Source organism: Peromyscus eremicus, chromosome 9 (assembly GCF_949786415.1).
Source record: "Peromyscus eremicus chromosome 9, PerEre_H2_v1, whole genome shotgun sequence".
Classification (NCBI taxonomy): Eukaryota; Metazoa; Chordata; class Mammalia; order Rodentia; family Cricetidae; genus Peromyscus; species Peromyscus eremicus.
The window spans coordinates 6924262-6940247 of NC_081425.1; the positions used below are offsets into that span (position 1 = coordinate 6924262).

The window sequence follows — 15986 nt, forward strand, 5'->3', positions numbered from 1 at the left end:
TTAGATTTGAACAATGATATTCTGGGCAACTCGAATTGGTTGTGGATATTTCTGCTGCTGTCCTGGTTTCGCCTGCTAGGCTCTTCCTTGTAAGATTAGCAAGACTGTCCCCAACAGATGCTAAAAATGCCACGTAGCAATGTGAGCGCAAGGTACCCTCCATGCTCTCTGCTTACCTCTTGCAGATTCTTCTGAACTCAGTTCTCACAAACCTTCTTTCTCACTTGGAACACAGCTGCTTCCTTCCTTGAAAACTACCCAATAAGACACTCCCAAATGGACACCACTTCTAGCCTCTCCAACTGCTGCCTTGAATCCAATTTACCAGCTGCCTTACCCACCTGCAGCCCCACTGATGAAGGCCTGGCAGACTCCCCTCCTCATGTCCTGCCCAGCCTGCCAACTCCCAGCCAGTTCCCCATCCAACTTCTCCACCCTAGGCAAGCTTGGGCCAAGCCCAGTCTGAGCTAACAGATTCAGAAATTCCTTATCAAATGGCCACAGCATCGGTCAGTAGAGCAAGACAATGAAAGCAGAACCACTAGGAAGGACCAACGGGACGTTTGGAGACACGGAACCTTCTGGGCCCCTTCCTCACTCATCTCTTAGCCATTTTCTTTTGCCTTTCCAGTTAACACAATTAGGTCCCCCCCCCCAAGGTGAAAATATTACAGTTAAATTTTCATTTCCCGTTTAACTTGTGATTTAAAAAGAATAAAAGAGAAAAGAGCACTGCAGATTTAACTATGGATAAAAATAGCCATGTTGTCTTAAAGTCATTAAGTGAACATAACGGGCTCTTTGTGGTCTCAGGCTATCTGGAAGCTGGCATCTGTCACCACCCTCTGTCCTCCAGAAGCGAGGCAGTCAGATCAAGAATTCCATGCTTAATGGCACCTTGAGAGTAGGTGCTCCCACGTGCCCATCAAACCTGCCACTCTCAACAGTCACTGGGTGACTCCGTGTCCCTCCTCCCAACACCGCTTTTTGCATGAACAGGTCTGCCCCACGCGGTGTCGCTCAGGGGAGCCTCGCAGGGCTGCGTGTGGCAGGGCTGCGTGTGGCAGGGCTGCGTGTGCCGCACGCCCGTCAAGCTTCCAGGCGCCTCACCTGGCTTTGCTCTGTCCGTTCCAGCACTCTTCCTCGTTGGACGTGCCCGCTGTCACGCCCTCATCCTTGCAGATGGTGTAGGGCAATGCCGACCAGACCTTTTTAGAGAGCTTCAGTTTCTCTTTGATGTCTGTGACCTGATCAAGAAACCAAGAAAGAGTGTGAGGAGACTCGTCAGGCTTTGCTTGCCTCTCTACGTAAGGATGTAACAAAGTGAAGGCGCAGACCTGTGATACAACAGGCCCAAGCTACCATTTTAAACAGAACGGAACCGGACTAGAGGGCTCATTGCCCAGGAAGACTCCGACCTCCACTTCCCTCTCGTTCTTCCCAGGTTATTGGCTCCCCGTTTTTCCTCTTCTCTGTCCTGTCCTTTGAATAAAATACTAAGGAAGTGTCTTTCCTGGTTTTGGGCCACTCTATTGCAGAGAGTACCTGCTGCAAACACCCTAAATACATGCTTCAGTATATGTTTCCTGGGTGCCAGATAAATGTTTCAAAACAAAGCACGAAGAGAAAAAACACATTTCCCAATGGACTATTTGTTTCTGCAAGAAATAAGTATTATTGCTAGCTCAGCTGCTGATAATTTCTGCTCTAGTCCAGCCAACAGGCTCAAAAAGAATGCATTTGGTTGGTGAACAGTAAACTCAATGCACCTCAAAGTTTCTAGTACCCAAAGATGGTAGTCAATCTAAATATGAGCATCAGTGTAGCTCTGAAGGCTGTAGGGCTTTTATTACCATTTTATTACCAAATGAGGCATTTCCAGCTTAGTACTGACTTCTTCCCTGTGGGGAAGGGAGGGATAAGGATTTGGTGCCATTTTGGCTCCATCATGAACATCTAGTTTTATTCATTTCATGCAGTCAGTGTCCTGATTGCCCGGCCATTCTTTACAAACTCTGAGAAAATTCATAGATGGATAAAAGGCATCGGCTAAGGTTGCACTGAGTCCCCACAAGTTAACACTTTTGAAGTCCTGACCCAAAGAACCATAGAATGTGTTATCATTTTGAGATGGGGTCAAAGTGAGTCCATTGAGACAGACTCAAAGTCAGGAAGGCTGGATGGAAGATGGGAACACAGAGAGAGAATGAAGGCATGACCCAGGAAGAAGATTGCCATCTACAGGCCAGAAACCTGTCCTTTCTGACAGCCACAGAAGGAACCAATGCTGCAGACGCCTTGACTTCTTCCTTCTCTGACTCTCAGACTCAGGCTCAATGCTGTGTGCAGCCAAGAGTCCACATGCCACAGGTGGACCTCATCACAGTCTAGCCAGCAGCTCCCTTTGCTCCTTCTCATCTCTGTGCTTTGCGAGGTAAGGACAGGTTTGGAAATTATCTCATCCTCCGTGGTTGGAAATGATTGAATGACCATTCATCCCTGTTTTTGACTTAGGGAACTCAGGGTGCTAAACTTATAGAAAAAAAAAAACCAATAAAACCAGGATGGGTTAGTAACATGTCTCCACATACCGTGTTTGATAAATGTTCAGCAAGATATTAGTTTTAATTATCTCATCCTGTTATGAGTTCACAGACTCCTGTTATGAGTTTACAAACACTACATAATTGAGGGTCATATTAATGTGTGTCCTGCATCTCCTAAAGGCTGCAGAGAAGCAGGAGACTGTCTCCGGCTGTGTAAGGAGCCCCTCATGAGGATCAGGTGTGGCACCTCCCTGTTTGCTCACTGTACCACATTTTATAACCAGGGCATGTTCTCTCTGGCATTTTGGTAGCTGTACATTTTCATTGTACAATTCAAGGAGATAACAGCAAAGGAGCAGTGAGAAATGTAAATGCTGTTTTAGCATTCTGCATGATCACCAGGCAATTCACCTGCAGCTTGCAAAGGCAGGCCAACAGCTGAAAAAATGGACACTATTAGTCACTGGGCAAGAACATGCCTGCGATTTAAAGTATACTGGAATGACAGGAGTTTACTTCCGGTTTCAGGGAAATCTTTCAGTTCTCACACTGTTCGGAAATACTTATCGAATCCTACTTGCTGTTTTGATTTCTGTATTACAGATATAAGTGCTTTGCAATAGCCCCAGACCTGAGCTTTCTGCTTTGTTTTCCTGGAACGTAAGGGCCTGCCACTGTAAGCAAAGCGTTATGTTACAAGTACTCCAGAACAAATGCATTACAGAGAGCCACATCTACCGGACCACAACACAAACTCAGTGGAAACAGAGGCCTGGGGTCTTCATAACAGCTTCCTTTCCTTCTTGGCATCCCAGATGAGTTATTCTAGGATGCATCCTTCACCACACTGGTAAGTACTAGTAGCCCAACATTGTAGGAAAAATACTGTCATCACAGCAGTATTTGCAATGGACAAGTGTGAAGTTTTTTGCCTATTTTATGGGCCTTCTGAAAAATCTACTTGTTATCCCATAGGAACTTGATCCAAACATACACAGTTGGGGTTCACAGAGAAACCCTAACCCATCTTTTAGTACATCTCTGGAGTTTATGTTTGACAGTTTGAACGGCTACATTTCTAGAGCTGTATCTCTTAGTTTAAGGCCCATGAAAAAGCCCATGGGAAGCTGACTCCATGGGAAGACTGTGGAACCGTTCCTCTCTCCACCCTAAAGTAAGTCAGAAACTCACAGCGTGGAAAGCGAGGCCATAAGGCAAAATAACCATTAAAGCCAGAGATGCGTAAAATCAAAGACTAGATAGGAAGAACGTTCAGTCACTTTAATTTGATGGTTTCACTTAGGAAATAAGCTCCCCTCGAATATTAAATTCAAATTTCATGAAATTTCTAACTTAACTTCCAATTTTCAGCAGACACTTAGGGCTAGAGGAACCAGCTGAGCAGGAGCATAAATAAATGATCAGACACATCCGGGGAATGAGACATTAGAGAAGACAACTGGCCTCAACTCCTCAAAAGAGTGCAAGTAAATAAATAAATCAATAAAGGCAGGAAGACTGTTCTAGATGAAAAGGAACTGTGAAACACACCAACCAAATGTCATGCACAGGACCTTGCCTCAGTCTCAGATCTGGAGGCAGGCACCCAGCTGTAAGAGAGAGTTTTGAGAGAGCAGGCCAGTTTTGAGTGTAGGACAGGTACTAGTTGAGAATATTGAATTACTGTTAAGTTTCTCGAGTGTAGTAATGATCATGTGGCTGTGAGGGATTCTCTTTTAGGAGGCTCATGTTGAGATATTTAGGAATCAAATGTCTTTATGACTTTTACTTATTTGAAGAGAGCAAACAAAACAAAAGCCTTCAGTCACTATTGAATCCACTAGAGGAATATACTAATGCTGATTTTACTGATTTCTCTGTAGTCATTTCAGTAAAAAAAAAAAAAAAAAAAAAAAGAAACATTGAGTATGTAGGGGAGTAATGATGTACTGTCAGTCACATAGCTGTTAGGAGTCTACCTAGAAGTCACTGACTCCCAGTGCGGCGTGACTGACTCTTATGGGAGCTAAGCCACTTCAGTCTTCACAGCTCTGTCTTGATGAACTATTGCCGCCACATCCTTTGCACAACAGGGACACAGAGGTCTTGAGCAGCTAAAACATCTAGTCATATATCTAGTAAGTGGGGAAGATGAGACGTAGGTTCAGATATAGACGGAATAGTTACTCTTAACCACTAGACTCTCAGGTGTCATTGCTGGCAGTTTTGGCTCAAGGCCTGGGGCACTGGGGATGAGAGTCCTGTGCATATCTCTGTGGATGCAGGAATGACTCACCGAGCTCCACACATTAATGATCCCGTTTCTATGTTTAAAATATAAAGAGATAAGAGGAACTACACTTTCCTAATGTTCCATGTAGAGATTAAGATTGCAGCCAGGCCATGTGGAGATGACTTTTTCCAGCTGTGAGATGGAAGGGATAAAGTCTTCCACAAAGGAAGATGGCATTGGGACAGTGCATGTGTGGACCCATACATGGATAGATGAGATTCTGTGGTTTTCATCAACTTATTAAATAGAACATTTAGTTTAAAGTATCTTTTGAAGAGACACTTTGAGTTTCTTTCAAATAACAAAAGCACATGGGTACAAGGATGGTTGGTTGGATGCATTCCTGTTCCCTTGGCAATGAATTTGTCCTAAGATCCTTGTAGATGTCCCGAACTATGCACATCACAAAGTCTTATGTTTTTTTTTAACCTCCACATGCATACCTATGATAAAGCTTAACTTGTAAATTACTCATATTGAGAGCTGAAAATAACTAATAACAAAACAGAACATTACATTATATTATAACGGAAGTTAGGAGAGTGTGGTTTCTCTCACAATGCCTTACTATCCTGCACTGACTCTTCCTCTCCTGATGAGGAGGGGAGGGGGGCAGGGGAGGATGGAACACCAGCATTAGGAGGTAAAGTGAGGTGAAGGATACACATGGTCTGTGGTCTTGAGTTACTGTAGAGGTTTTCATGGTACATGATAAGTAGCATCTGTTTTGAATGCTGCCTGATCACAGTCATTACAATGTACCATTAGGTACTGGATAACAGACGTGTCCTGTCTGGTGCTTGCTTTGGGGAGTTCATAAAGCATACACTGCATGAGTTCAGTAGGGATGATACATAACTTAGGCAAAAATAGTCCTAAGTACATGAAGAGTCTATGACCCTGAACATTTTGCTGAGGGAGGAACAAGACTGCCTGTCTGTAACACAAGGCTCACGTGGCTTATTTGAAATCAGTGATTTGGAAAAAAAAAAATCAGTAACATTTAGTGACTTCAGTTTAGTCAGACAGGAAGGAGGAGACAATTTTCTTTTAATACATTGGCAGAAAAAGGCAGAGGGGAGCATTTGCTGCCAGCATTCCTGCATTAAGCACTTATGCCTCTTTATAGGTCAGATTTTAAGCTAGACTGAGAATACGAAGATGGCTACCCTTGAAGGATGTGTAGCTGCACCGTTTGGTGGGTGTGAACAGATCTGCAGTTAACACAGTCATGAGGAAGCGAAAGTCTGTGTGAGTCTTGGTACCAATTTATCTGGAAGCCTTTCTGGGGAATATTATATCCCTCCTAAACACATGAGACTCCGAGGATGTTTTCTCTCTGCGACAGTTGAATTTCACCATGGGAACAATTAGGAAGCAGCAAAATTAGTAATTCTATCCAGAGGGCTTAAAACTAAAGACACCACACTTCCTCTCAGGTTTTCACCCCTGTGATGACTTTACTCATGCAGAAGAGCTGCTTCCAACCTCTGCTCTGGATGTCAGCTACATTTACTGAAGAGCAGCTGGATATTCATGGCTCCCAGGGAACATCTGCTCCACAGCCCAAGACTCAGCAAACAGCACTTACTGTGTATCGGGTGCTTAATAAATATTTGTTGAGTGAACACATACATGAACAGCATTGTCAATTATCTACTAAGGGAAGTAAGAGTTTAAAAAATGATCGATTATCTGCCAGCGATGGCCATCCAGACTTTTGTTTGGGGAGTCAGAAAGACACAGGTCAAATTCAGTCAGGCCTCTAGAAAAAAAACCTTCTTTCCTTGACCTGGTTAGGAACAGAGCAGGGAGGGATCTCAAATGATCCCTTCAATCCTGTAGTCAGGACAGCAGGTGCCTGTCATTTAGATATCGTTCCGGGTGTGACTTGTGTATGGTATGAGAGGAGAGTCTCAGGGACTTTGGCAGTCCTGGCTTGTGGATGATCTCAAGAATTTAAGTAAAAATAAACGATGTCCATCCTAAATAGTCTTTAGAATTCTGCATAGCACCCTAGTAGCTTCTTGGTTTTCTAAGCAAGACATCCGCACAGTCCTCATTTGGAGCTCCCCTTGACCTTGGTCCCCAGTGTGGATTATATTACTATTATTCTTATCATTATTGATGGGGCATATTTGACTTTCTTCTTCAAGGGAGTTACTCTTGGCTGTCTGTCCAGTCACCAAGACCTGAAGTCTGTTTCCCCAGAACCCTTCCTTCATCTGGATCTTTCCTAGGCAGTCCCTGTGAGAGGACCACCTACTGTCCTCCATCAATCATCCCTGGGCTGGAGTGCATTTTCATAGCTACCTGCTCCATGCAGTTGGCCCCATGCCCTGTTTACTTATGACTTCAGAATGGTTTCAGTGTGCTTACTTCATCTGTATAAAAACATAATGTAATCAGATGTAAATAATATATACCATATCTTTAGAAAAAGTAGATGATTAATATTTAAAGGGCTATACACTAAATAATACATAATGAGGGGGAAAACAATGTAAATATTTTATAGGCTGAAGGTCATTTGTTAGCTTTGGAAAACAGTCTGTTTAAAGAACAAAGTATGGCCACTCCTCTACTTGGGTAAATTAAGAGAAATCAGTTTATCTCGCCATCTTTACAGCCTAAGAATTTACTAATCCAGTTTTGGAGACAGCAAACTTGTCTGGATTTACTTTCAGAGAAGAATCAGTTTGTCACACAGTCCCGAGTTTCTCCACTAACCATGAAGCCTACCTCAGGAATCAGGTCGTGTTTGCCCCCTCAGTGATGAAAGAAGGTCTGGGAATGTGTCTGTTCACAACTCTCACCCCCTTGAAAACATGTGGACTCTAGAGTATTTCAATTTCCTAAATTGCAGAGGGAATACTAATCTTTTTCCCAACATGGCCAGATACCTATGAATAAGATAGTCTTAGACAGGAATTATGATTTACCAATGCCACGGAGTTCATTGAAGAAGCATGCTTACTTTACTCTACGTCAGAAAGCTTGGGCTCAAGTTCATGTCTTCTGATCATTTCTCCTAGCATCTCACTCAGAGGACATCAGTTTCTACCTTTTTTAATTTTTTTGTTAGACTGTATGAAACTCTTTGGCTTTGTTTTTCCATGTCACTGTCTGTCCTATCGTGTTTAAGTTTTATAACACTCTGTAGAGAAATAGTTTGTACAATGTTTTCTCATGACAGCAGGGGCTCCGTTGAAACGAGCCCATCAATGAACCTAAGCAGACTTTGCTCACATAACACACCCAGCATCCTACTGTATCCTCAAGTCACAATGTAACTTAGAAACAGCCCCACATTCTGGGCTTTACCATGCACTCCCAGGGAACGCAGCAACAGCGTCTAGTCGACTGCCATGTGACATATTTTCTTTCCTGTGGTACGGCATTTGTAGCATTGCTCCCTAAGGAGACAAACACTCATGCATTTTGTAGGAAAAAATAGGAGGGATAAAAACCCAGTAGGAAGCAAGAGAAGCTTTGATGGTTCAAAAAGACAATGCTTAGTTCTATTGAGTTTCTCAGGGGATCGAGAATTGGATGAGAAGTTTAAAGAGTGAATTATCCCCTGTGGCTTCTGGTTTGGAGTGTTTTAGCTGAACGATCTCACTCTATGAAGGGCATGACCTAAAGAAGACAGATGGGATCTTCACCAGGCAAAATATTGGTCCTCAAAGTGAATTAAATATTGGCAACATCAGAGAAATCTTCCTATGCTGTTCAGGTCATACTTTTTTGTGTGTGTGGATTAAAAAGAAAAGACAGCAAACTTCCACATTTTATGTTTGTTCTTCACATTCTAATTGTGTCTCATTGCCTGTGATCTTATGTTCTCATAAAGAAAGTAGAGAAAGAGTGCCACATGTCCTTGAGAAAAGGCACATTCTGCTGTTGAGCTAATACCAACTGAATTCAATAGTCAAGAGAAAAAGGAAGGCATTTATTCCCCAGAAGTTCAGACAAAAATCAAAGAATCACTTTGCTCACTAAGCATCTCAATTACAGTATTATTTGCTCTTTAAGGTTAAAAATTATGAATGACATTAAGGAGTGGTTTTATTGTTGAATTATCACATTTTGAAGTTCAGCAGAGCTCCATGCTCCGAAGCTTGTAGAGGATTCATAATTTAAGATTTGCCTAGATTCCATTTAAATGTTTACTATGCCGTATACTAGTGTCTAATGAGAGAGGACTCGGGATTTGTTGTATGATCTGCAGCACATCTCTTCCCTTCTCTGGGATGTTCTGGAAGTCTTCACGGACATCCTGACCACAGGAAAAGATCCAGTCCCTCTCATGAGCCCCAGCTCTCTCGCTTTTCTCTGCGTTTTCACAGACTCTAGCTGGTTTGTTTTCTCCCATCCACCCTCCCTTCTGATCCGTTTCTGATCTTTGGTATGGGTTGTCTTTGTTCTCTCATCCCGGCTTTGGACAACATGTCTGTTCTTGGCTGACTCTGGCCTCACTCATTCTGTAGACGTTCCTTTGGCTGTATAGACACAGACATCTCCCGGGAGCTGCCATGATCTGTGAATTGTGACAAGAGCTGATTCTAAATTAGGTTATTAGAAATGCGGTCTTCATCATGTAGGCAGGGCAATGTAGGCAGCCGCACACAAAAAGAATGAATTCACTATTTTAAACGGTTTCCTGAGGCACATGAATCAGGTTAGGTATTTAAAAACAGCTCTGCTCCATCCTTCCTCACTGTAATCATAGAACGACAACCTTGGGAGGTTCTTTGTGGTTCAAAGAATGCACTTCTCTATTTCCCATTGTAGTCAACAAGATCATGGCAGTGGAGTGGCACTTAGAACACCATCAATCTAGGGATTAATTAGGAAACCACCTAATATATGTCGATGTATAGAAAGTCTGGATGTTTTGAGCATCTAGTCTTGCTGAAAATTTTGTTTTTTTCCAACTAGATTTTCCCCCATGCACCCCTTCAGAGGGACTTTGGTGACATCCAGGAAATTGAAACAGAGGCCCAATTCTTACTTCTGTGTGTGACAGATATAAAAATGATTCTGTTAAGCACATAACCTCCTGAAGTTACTCTTAAAATATTGAAATTTCATCTTCGGGAAATGAAACCCGGGATGTCACACATGTGTCTGCTAATTAAAAAAGGAGGAAGGTGCTGGGGAGACCGCTCAGCTGGTAAAGTGCTTGCCTCTGAAGCAAGAGGGCCCAGGTTTGCCTCCCAGAACCCAAGTAAAAATGCCAGCTAAGGTGGTACCTTTTAAGTCTCAGTGCCCAGGAGGTGGAGACAGGCAGATCCTGGGATGTACTGGTCAGCTAGTCGAGCTTAACTGGAGAGTTCTAAGCCAAAGGAGATATTCCGCCTCAAGGGAGGTGCTTTGATGTTTCTGGGATGACATATGTGATTGGCCTTCATATACATACACCTACATGTACACACATACACACACACACACACACACACACACACACACACACACACACGGTTGTCCTCTAGCTTCTATACATATACCTATATGTGCACCCACATATACATGAACACACATGCACACACAATGGGGTGGTGAGAGGACTCATGAGGCATTTCATTTCATGTTTGGGCACCCCTCAGAACTTGTCATTTAGTTCTGAATAACTGGGGCTTTAGTCTTCCACAAGACATTTGAACAGTAGAAATGCGTTCTGTTCTGTTTCTCTGAAGTGGCAGAAGGTACCTGGAACTTAACAGGAAACAGGACATATCTTTGGACTCAACTGAAACTGGTGTAGTGGCACAGCCTTTCCCACTAGGCTTGTGTAAACCTGGTTCCAGCCAACAGCAGGAGCTCACAAAGATGGGCACTCTGGGGCAAGCAGTTTAGATGCAATGCTGAAAAGCGTTCACTAGATCATAGGTGCAAATCAGATTTATCTATATTCTAAAGCCATTTAGGGGAGACATGGGTTGTCCTAAATCTTTTATGGAGTAGGCAATAAAAAGCACATAAATCTTTTTAGATGCATGGGATTTGATTTATTCCTAACTGTGTAGACTGGTACTGTGTGGAGCATAATAAATGCTACTTTTGTATCAATTGTTTCATATTTGTGATACAACATAAGGTCCTGCTTTTTCCTTTATGGGTTGAGCTGAGAATTTGTTTGAGTTTAATTGTCAGTGACCTGGGCTTAATGGAATTCCAAAAACAGTGAAACATTTATATATGCGGGAGTGGAAGTCACAGCACTCCTGGTGTGTAAGCTTTAACTCAAATACAAGACTCTGCAATGGGGAAAGAATAAATGAGTTAGGGGTTAGTCTCTTTGTGGGTCTCACTTTGCCGGTCTTTTAGAACTCCTCTTGACACCCAGTGCCCCTTAGGTTCTCTACAGAGTATGCATTCACGGGGGCTCTCTGGCCTTTCCCTATTCTGTTGATTGGTGGGTCTCCCTCTTAGTCTTCAGGGAACACTGTGACAGGCCACTGTTGTTTTTGTTCACCACATCCCAGGAGATGGATGTCCTGCCTGCCAGTGCAATGTCTGGCTTATGTACTCAGTAGAGAGTGTATGAAGGAATGGATGAATATGAATAAATGAAATTGAGGAGGCAGAAGAGGGCATTTAGGTTTAGAATCTCCAAATGAAACTATAGGTGTGGGTGGTGGCGGATAGGAGCCTGAGGCCAAGACATATTTGGATTACCATTGGAAGGAGCATCTCCCTTGTGGATCTCCCTATTTCATGAACAAATGTTTGCTTGGGGTCTATGGGTAATCAGTTCAACTACACCACACCCCCCACACCCGTTTAGAATATACAACCCCCAGGGTGTTTTAAGTTTCTGGGCATGCAGAAATAGACAAGGCACAGACCAATCAACTTACTACTCCATGGAGCACATATATGAACATCAAGTGGCCTCTGTGTTTCAGGCATGCGCCATGTGAGAAGAAGAGCTGACAGTGTATTATAAGGGAGGAAATAGGAAAAGGCAGCAGTTAGCTAGATCCTGAGGGACTAGCAGGTGTCTGTGGGCAGAAGACCTGAAAATATTTGTTTGTGACAGGCGACCCTTGAGCAGAGAAAGTTCATATATGTGAAGTGTCTTCTACAGGGAAGAAAAACCATGGAGGTATGTGTACTTGACTGTGACTTTGGCAAAGTTGTATAATCTCACTAGGAACTGCTTTCCAAATGGACGTGAGTTCCTCCCTTCTACAAACCCTCCTTTCATAAAGTTTGGCAAGTGAGTATATTGCTAGGGTGCTTGGGACTGGAAGTTCTTAATGAGGAGACACATCACCACAGGGACAGATGGCACAGGGCGACTCAACTGCACTCTTTCTTGGAAATCAAGCTTTTGCCCCTGTGAGGTAAATTACCTGTTCCTGGGAGCCATCTGGTACCGTAAAGATCCAATTTACCCCATGGGGCACCAACCAGGGTACACCATCTACACCTCATATGATTAGATCCAAGAGACACAAGAGCACTTGACTTTCACCTTTACATTGAAAGCAGGCAAAGGTGCTAGAGACAAACACCATGGGTACATTTTGTCTTCTACAAGATACAGAGATGTAGGCAATCCATCTTTATAGCTCAGGGTGAGAGAAACCACCCTGAAAACTGGATAAAGAACCACTCTGGACAAGGAAGTAATAAGAATTTAAGATAGTGGCAACCACTAGAAATATAATTAGAACCACAGATGTCATGTACATCTGTAATTTATGAATTTCCAGCTGATATAATGAAAAAAGTAGACTGAAATTAGTTTTAAGAGTATAATTGGAGACAGGAATGGGGTGTATGCTTTTAACTCTGGCACTTGAAAAGCAGAGACAGAAGGCTCTCTGAGTCTGAGGCTAGCCTGCTCTCATAGGGCCAGCAAGGGGCTACATAGTGACATCTTGTCTGAAAAAAGATTAGACAGATAAATAGATAGACAGACAGACAGACAGACAGATAGATGGGTGGATAGATAAGTAATATACTTTATTTAATCCAACATATCTCAAATGTTGTGGCTTCATCATATAGTAATGGGACAGTCTATATTATTTTTGGTACTAAGTCTTTGCAATCTGAATTTCACTGTAAACTTACATTCAATCTCAATTTAGTCTAAGACACCTCCAATGTGCAGCAGCCCACAAGAGGCTGGTGGCTGTTATACGGGATGGCCACAGTACCCCAGACAGCTGTCCATAATGCATCAGCATATCACAGAATTAAAGCTGGGCTGCAGTAGAAGCCTGAATGGATCCAACCTACTTCTAGGATGGTTTCCATTTACATAAATGGGAACATGCTGGATTCAGACTTGTGACATCTGTCACTATTTTGCCTACAGACAGAATTTTTTGGCTTGCATTTGTTTGTCTTTTATTGAAATATAACCAATCATCTAGTAGAGGACATAGATCATAGCTTGATGAACTCCCAGTAAGCTGCTCATGTGACAAACCGTCAAACATATGAAAGTTCTTTCTTAAAAATAGATTTTTTTTTTTACAAGACAGAGGTAGGTTCTTTCCTTAGACCTGGCTGTGCTGGAACTCACTCTGTAGACGAAGCTGGCCTCAAACTCTGAGGTTCACCTGTCTTTGCTTCCCAAGTGCTGGGATTGAAGGTGTACACCACCACTACCCAGCTCTTAAAAACAAATTTTTAAAATCCTCTGTCTCTGTCTCTGTCTCTCTGTCTCTCTCTGTCTCTCTGTCTCTCTGTCTCTCTCTGTGTGTGTGTGTGTGTGTGTGTGTGTATGTGTGTAGAGTTGTCAACACAGGCCAGAGCGGCATCAGATGCCTTAGAGCTGGAGTACAGGTGGTTGTGAGCTGTCTGACAGGGGTGGTGGGAATACAAAAGCGGCGAGCATTCACAACTCAGGGAGTTCTTATGTAGGAAAATCTGTTTAAAAGGTTTCATTCAATCTCTTTTTGTCTTAAAATCCCACTAAGGAGCGGTTTCTCATCAAGTCACTGTAATTGGGGATTATAAGTAAGTACATGTTGGCTCAAGCATGTGCACAGATTTAAAGTAAAAAGGCTGTCACAAACTTGATACTAAAAGTTTCCCCAAACAGCCTTTTCTATCCAACCCAACCTCAGACTCTTGTAGATTTTTAAAAACCACACTCACCACGGCCACCAGATGGCAGTATTGTTCAACCTTTGTCCACTTTAACTCCCCCAACCCATCAATCCCCCCCCCCCCATTTCTGCCCAGCCTTGTCCCAGGGAATAAAACTGTAGATTGTTCCGCTGCGTATTAAACTGACAACCCTGTTATTTTAAACTTGAAACTGACAGGCTGTTATTTTAATGAGGTCTGCCAGAGCCAAGGTTAACCAAAGCTTTATTTCCCTACAAAATGTTAAGGCCACAGTTCTAAAAGGGGGCTGTGAAATTTTATGTTATTGATACTTGCTCTGACCGTACAAGTTTTAAGATATTTTTGACGAGTAAAGCAACATGACGAATATAGACATATGTTTATATAGTGAGCCGAATTTGGCATTACAGCCAGCTCCCATTTCTCCCAACAGGTCTTTTTAGTTTAAGTTATATTCTTGCAAAAGAAGAGGAAGAAGAAACGCTCTTCTTTACAGTTATCCATTTTGGTCTATTTTGAAACCCAAGTGTATATTTTTAGCACTTTGACTTTCTAACTTAATGAGTCAAAGGGAAATTTGCAGCTTATTTCAATTTCATTAATATTCCAAATGAAATCAAGGGTAGTATTTGATTATTTCTGTGAAAGAGGCTTAGAACCAGAGTGGCAAAACTAAGCTCAAATTTTCTCTTATAATGGGTGCTTCTACAGTGCATGATTGTTAATGGCACTATAATTTATTTCTTTTCCCTTGAAATGGCTTTTTAGGTTGATCAAGAAAGTATTTAAAATCAGTTGCTAACTGTGACACTATTAAAAACATTAGAAACTACCTTTTCCCAAGTGATTTTTGCTAACACTTTTACTCCATATCTTTGAATCTGCTTCAAAACTAATTTTTAAATATTTAACCAGTCTTCTTGTATGAAATTACAAATGCACATCCCACACATACTCAGTCCACTTTGCATTCACATAATTTACTTGGAATGCACATGGCCATCATTGACCCTTGTCATTGACCAGGGATCTGCCCACTAGGTAACTCTATATGCTTAGGCAGATGTTTGATTTCCAAAGTGAGCCTCAAAAATAAATGAGTTTCATGTGTTGCCAATGCCAGCTGAATTCAACAAATGCTTCCTGCAGATGTCCTAGGTAGGAGAAGCTGTGGCTAGTATTTACAAAACCTGGTTGTCCTTGGGGCCAGCAACACAGTATGTGGGACCAACTGCAGCAGCGAAAGCTGGGCTCCTTATTCAACAGTGCTGCAATATGCTGGAGCTGGCAAAGTGGTTCAGCGGGTACAGACACCAATGTTGCTGCTGCTGTTGAACTGAGTTTGATTCTTGGAGTCATATAAAGGTGGAAGGCAGGAACTGACTCCACAGAGTTGTCCTCTGATCTCCACACGCATGCCTTAACAGTGCATTCCCCATCACACACACACACACACACACACACACACACACACACACACACACACTCGAACTTGCACACACACAGGTACTAATAATATAATAAAAAAATAGTTTAGACATGCCGATAAATCAGGTCTGAGAGCTTTCAAGGTGGAGCCTGGTATACCTGTCTAGGCTGTGTGCCCACAGAGGCCTCATTCTTCTTTAGCAAGTTGTAATCTAGCTGGGTCTCTAAGGTATCCAACACAGATGCTGCTAACATGGTGATAACAGCAGTGATGGTCAGCACACCTGTCAGATACCAGCAGGGTCACCAAAGGATCTCTGATGTACACAGAATCATTGAAAGGACTTATCTGTGTCTCCACTTTGCAGTTGAGATAAGTGGACGTCACAGGTCTGTGGTGACATTTTGGTTTAGTGTCATGTCATCAAGCACTTGCTGTGTGGCAGGCGCCTTGTTCAGCTCTGCACTCTTATCTCACTGTCAGTCATCACAACCCCAGAGGAAACGTGAGGAGTGGTGTAACCCAGCCTTGGTCACACGTACACACTACAGAGTCTGGGTGTGAGCAGGTGTGGGGCATCAGAATCTACATCTCATGTGGACTCCAGCAACAGAGCAGGGAG

At 42.7% G+C, this 15986-nt stretch overlaps 1 protein-coding gene across 1 annotated transcript in view; it reads right to left on the reverse strand.

Moving 5' to 3' along the window:
- Positions 1-15986, reverse strand: part of Gpc6 (glypican 6) — a 1034707-nt gene that overhangs the window by 22109 nt on the left and 996612 nt on the right. The window contains exon 7 of the mRNA XM_059273217.1: positions 1111-1247. Coding sequence (XP_059129200.1) covers positions 1111-1247 — 137 coding nt within the window. The remainder of the gene's footprint in view (positions 1-1110; positions 1248-15986) is intronic.